At 34.7% G+C, this 4,334-nt stretch overlaps 1 protein-coding gene across 1 annotated transcript; it reads right to left on the bottom strand.

The window, feature by feature from the left end:
* Positions 1–987: 987 nt before the first annotated feature.
* LOC111782850 (histone H2B.7-like) lies at positions 988–1,578 on the bottom strand. Its single transcript, XM_023663669.1, has one exon. It carries the CDS (start codon positions 1,530–1,532, stop codon positions 1,104–1,106), a length of 429 nt encoding a protein of 142 aa, XP_023519437.1. The 5' UTR covers positions 1,533–1,578; the 3' UTR covers positions 988–1,103.
* Positions 1,579–4,334: the final 2,756 nt, after the last annotated feature.

Genomic DNA, 4,334 nt, shown 5'->3' with positions numbered 1-4,334 from the left:
CAATCAAATTAATGGAACAAATTACAGAATACATCAGTTACGCATACTCTTGTTGTTGAAAAGAAAATTAGCTTCATTGATGACACAGTTGAAGAACTATCTCAAGATGCAAATCTCATCAAATTTGAACTCAAATACAAAAGTCAATAACAATGATGTCACAAAGAATTATGGCACGGTCACCGAGCTCAAAGCGCTTTCAATCTCGCTCAAAGCACTTTCATCTCACTTTATTTCTCGTTCTTAACAAATTCATATATGAGAATAGATTCTTATACATCTTAAAGAGATAGAATAATTGTCATTTTATATTTTATCTAAGTGTTATTTGATTCTAGGCAACTGAGAAGAACTTTGGTGAAAGTATGAGATATTTATCAAAGTTATTGACTACCAATTGTGAATGTAATGAGATATTTATCAAAGTTATTGACTACCAATTGTGAATGTAATAGAATCTCTTCTCTATAAATCATGTAAAATTTGTTGTGTGTTTGTTTAATTTCTATTTGTAGATATTGATGAACATGTATGTACAATCAATTTGGAAAAATCAAAACATATTGATGGATACTTCAACCTACAACAATTAATACCAAAACATTTTGATTGATCCTTCAACCTACAACAATTAATATCAAAACATTTTGTTTTTTTATTATAGCATTGAAGTACAACTGATATCAAAATATTGAAGCATTTCTAGACAAGTGGTATCAAATTACATCAAATTGTGGCACCACAACATAAGAAGTGATATCAAAGGGCCAAATCAACCATTAGACATACTCACACTCACTATCCATTATCGAATAAATTTTTCATTATGAACTAAATTATTTGTTCTTAGACATCATATTTTCAAGATATTGCTCTGTTCGTGCGGCATGCTTTGGCGATCAGTTCATCCGTAAAAGCTTAGTAATATGTAATGGCCTTAAGTGTTTATGTTTGTTCTTATTTTAATTCAAAGAACTCTATGCTATATAACAAAATTTGCATTATATAAACCGAATTTCATTAAATTAAAGAAGCAAATTCAACGATTCAGAACAGACAAGCCGCATTTTTACACAAAAAAGAAAACCCTAATCTCTATGAACCTAAGAGCTAGTAAACTTGGTAACCGCCTTAGTACCTTCAGAGACGGCGTGCTTAGCCAACTCACCAGGAAGAACAAGGCGCACCGCCGTTTGGATCTCCCGAGAGGTAATGGTCGGCTTCTTGTTGTAGCGAGCGAGCTTCGACGATTCCTGAGCGAGCTTCTCAAAGATGTCGTTGATGAAACTGTTCATAATCCCCATGGCTTTACTGGAGATTCCGATATCAGGATGAACTTGCTTGAGTACCTTAAAGATGTAGATCTTGTATGTCTCGATGCTCTTCTTCGCTCTTTTCTTTTTCTTATCGGCGGCGTCTTTGGGCAGCTTCTTTTCCGCTCTCGGCTTCTTCTCCGCCGGTGCTTTCTCCGCCTTCTTCTCCTCCGCTGCCGGCTTCTTCTCGGCGGGTTTCTTCTCGGCCTTTGGCGCCATTAATCGCTGTGATATTTTGAAATTGCTTTGAGATTGTAAGGGGGATAGGTTTGGGAACTGAGGGGGGTTGTTGGTATTTATAGATGAGGATGGTGTGATGTGATTGGTTAGTTTTGTTTAGACGCGGATCGGTGACGTGGACGGTGAAGATTTGAGAATGTGTATCTGACGGCCGCGGTTGATTTTATGGCTGGTTTTGGCGACCGATTTGAATTTTAGGTTCGTGTCTTTCCTTTTTGGGCTTCTTTTGAAAAATTTCAATTTCGCGGGTCATTTTTGAAAGCTTTTAATATGTCGGGGATTTAGTAGCAAATAAACTTAACTTTGTATTTATGAAATTTAAAAATATATAATTTTAGTATTATTTATTTATTTGCATGAAAATAATTAGGTTATGCAATAAACTTTCAAAAATTTTAATAATATATTTAATCTTTTAAAAAAATAAAATTAAAATTCATACCGTATTTACTTTATTAAAAAATACTCATAAACTTTCAAAAGTTTCAATAGCTTTAAACTTTCAAGTGTCGTTATTGTTAGTATATAGACAGAAACCGTTAATAAAACTTTTTAAAATATCCTTTAAACTTTTAAATTCATTGTATTAAATAAACTTTTAAAAAACCGTTAATCGACGGTGACTTCGTAAAAAACGGTAGATAGTAGTGGTCGAAGGCAGCTTGGTTTGGGCATGCCAGTTCGTTACTATATGAAATCACTGCAAGCGGGTAAGATTCAGATTATCTTGTTGATTGAATATCTCAAGTCACATTTGTTTGAGATTTGAATCACTCCACAAGCAAGATTGATTATGTCAAGCTTGAATAATTCTACGTGCAACCTAAACTGCATAGAATTGTAAAGAAACTTAGTCATTGACCAAAGGAAAGCATAAATGCTCATTTTACTGTATTTTCCAAGTCTCATTTACCATGATAACATACATGACTTCATATATCCTTAAAAAAAAAATTTAACGTTACTTGAGGCATTTCAAGAGTCAGTAACATTCATACTTTACGACTATAATTAGCCACTATGTATACTTTATGACCTTGATGTCTTTCCCGGTCACTATCCATAAAGTTCCTCTAATGGCACTCAACAAGCTCACTATCCATACGTCTTTCTAGGCTAGAGTAGTGCAAGACAAGCTCCCCACTAAATACAATCGAAGCTACCTTAGTAGTACTTTTTATGTGCCACGGGTTCTAAGTGGGTGACATCACATTCACACGTGCTAAGTAAATCCTCACCAGTCGAGGTGAGTTCATGATTAGGAATTGCGCCCCAATCGTCCCTACATAGACTTAGTCAACCCATGTAATCATAGCAGACGCTAAACGTGGCTCAAGGACAAAATAAAGATAAACACATAGGCTATAGCTCACTATCATGTCATACACATCCTTCAGGTCACATAGCATCTAGTTCATACATCAATCACGATACAGACAAGTATTTCAACTTCATAACATGCACCTAGGCGTAAAAATGATATTAAATCATACATATATGCACAAAATACATACATATCAAGTCAAGTACAGTCAATCATAACATGTCATAATCTTAACGAAACATTCAAATCAATCAGAGTCAAAGTCTGCATTACGGAAGTCTTAAAACGTGCGATCGAGCTAAACCATCACTAATTCATAACCATAGGCTTACCTATCCATTTTCTAGTTCAATATTAATTGAGCTCGGACAAAGGCGGGTATTTTCTCAAAATACGTGTACCCATGATTGTAGCATTTTTTTTGAATTTTTTATTTATTTCTTAAAACTCGAGGTGTTACATTAGGTTGGGTCAACCAGCAATCGTGTTCGTTCACAATTCAACTTCAGTTAACCCGTTTGATCAATGGTTGAGTTGGACTGATTATTCTTTATGCTTATGTTTTAAAGTTCATTTACTCCCGTTTGCCTCTTTTCAAGCTGAAATTACATTATATGAGTATGATTTGTGTGCATGAAAATTTTAGTAGTTGCATATCTAGATGCACGAGAATTACATTACAACGTAAGATAATCATCTATCTGTGTACATAGGTATTGGGATTTAGAACTTGGAACTACACAAGTAATTGTCAAGACGAGTGCTTCTATTGAGTGTAGGAACGGACCAGAGGTTGAGACCACAATATCATGAACCGTTACTGAAAGGAGACTTGAGACTACACAAGTAGTTGACTCATGATGGTTGCCCTCGGTGAATGTGGTAATAACCTCATGCCACGACAGAGTTTGTGACATGCAAGAGAATCGTGGGAAAGAACTTCCTAGAAGCTCTGATAGCTAAACTAGGCCCGAACTTTTTAGTGCCAAGAAAAAAGTCTGAGGTAACCTACTGGGATAAGGATACAATGAGAGCCAAGAAGTAGCCTGTGGTCGAGGTGGGGGGGAGGGGGGAGTGCTCGAGAGCTGTATTGCTCTAGACGGGAGTCGACCCAGGGTGTCAGTTTAGTCTGTATCTTCATAAGCATTCAAATGATCACCATCGTTTTCTCTTCAATTATTTTTTATAAGAAATAGTCGATTAGTAATTTATGTATATAAAATATTTGGTTAAAAAATAGATTATCCTAAGTCGTTAGCTTTTATTCTATAAGATCTAGAAAATCATTAATGATTTATAATACGTGTGCAACCATATAAAAAAAATAACAATTGCATATATAATAATGTTTCCCAAAAACTATAGTTTATAATTTCTCTATTGGATACAATGTCACTATATTGAAAATGCGGCTCTTATTGTATTATATTCTAATAATTTGACAATTAAATATATAT

Source organism: Cucurbita pepo, chromosome LG20 (assembly GCF_002806865.2).
Source record: "Cucurbita pepo subsp. pepo cultivar mu-cu-16 chromosome LG20, ASM280686v2, whole genome shotgun sequence".
NCBI classification, from domain to species: Eukaryota; Viridiplantae; Streptophyta; class Magnoliopsida; order Cucurbitales; family Cucurbitaceae; genus Cucurbita; species Cucurbita pepo.
The sequence above is the reverse complement of the archived record's forward strand: the minus strand, read 5'-3'. Positions and strand labels throughout refer to the sequence as shown.

Coding starts and splice junctions, on each gene's coding strand:
- LOC111782850 (XM_023663669.1), bottom strand. CDS start 1,532: ATGGCGCCAAAGGCCGAGAAGAAACCCGCCGAGAAGAAGCCGGCAGCG.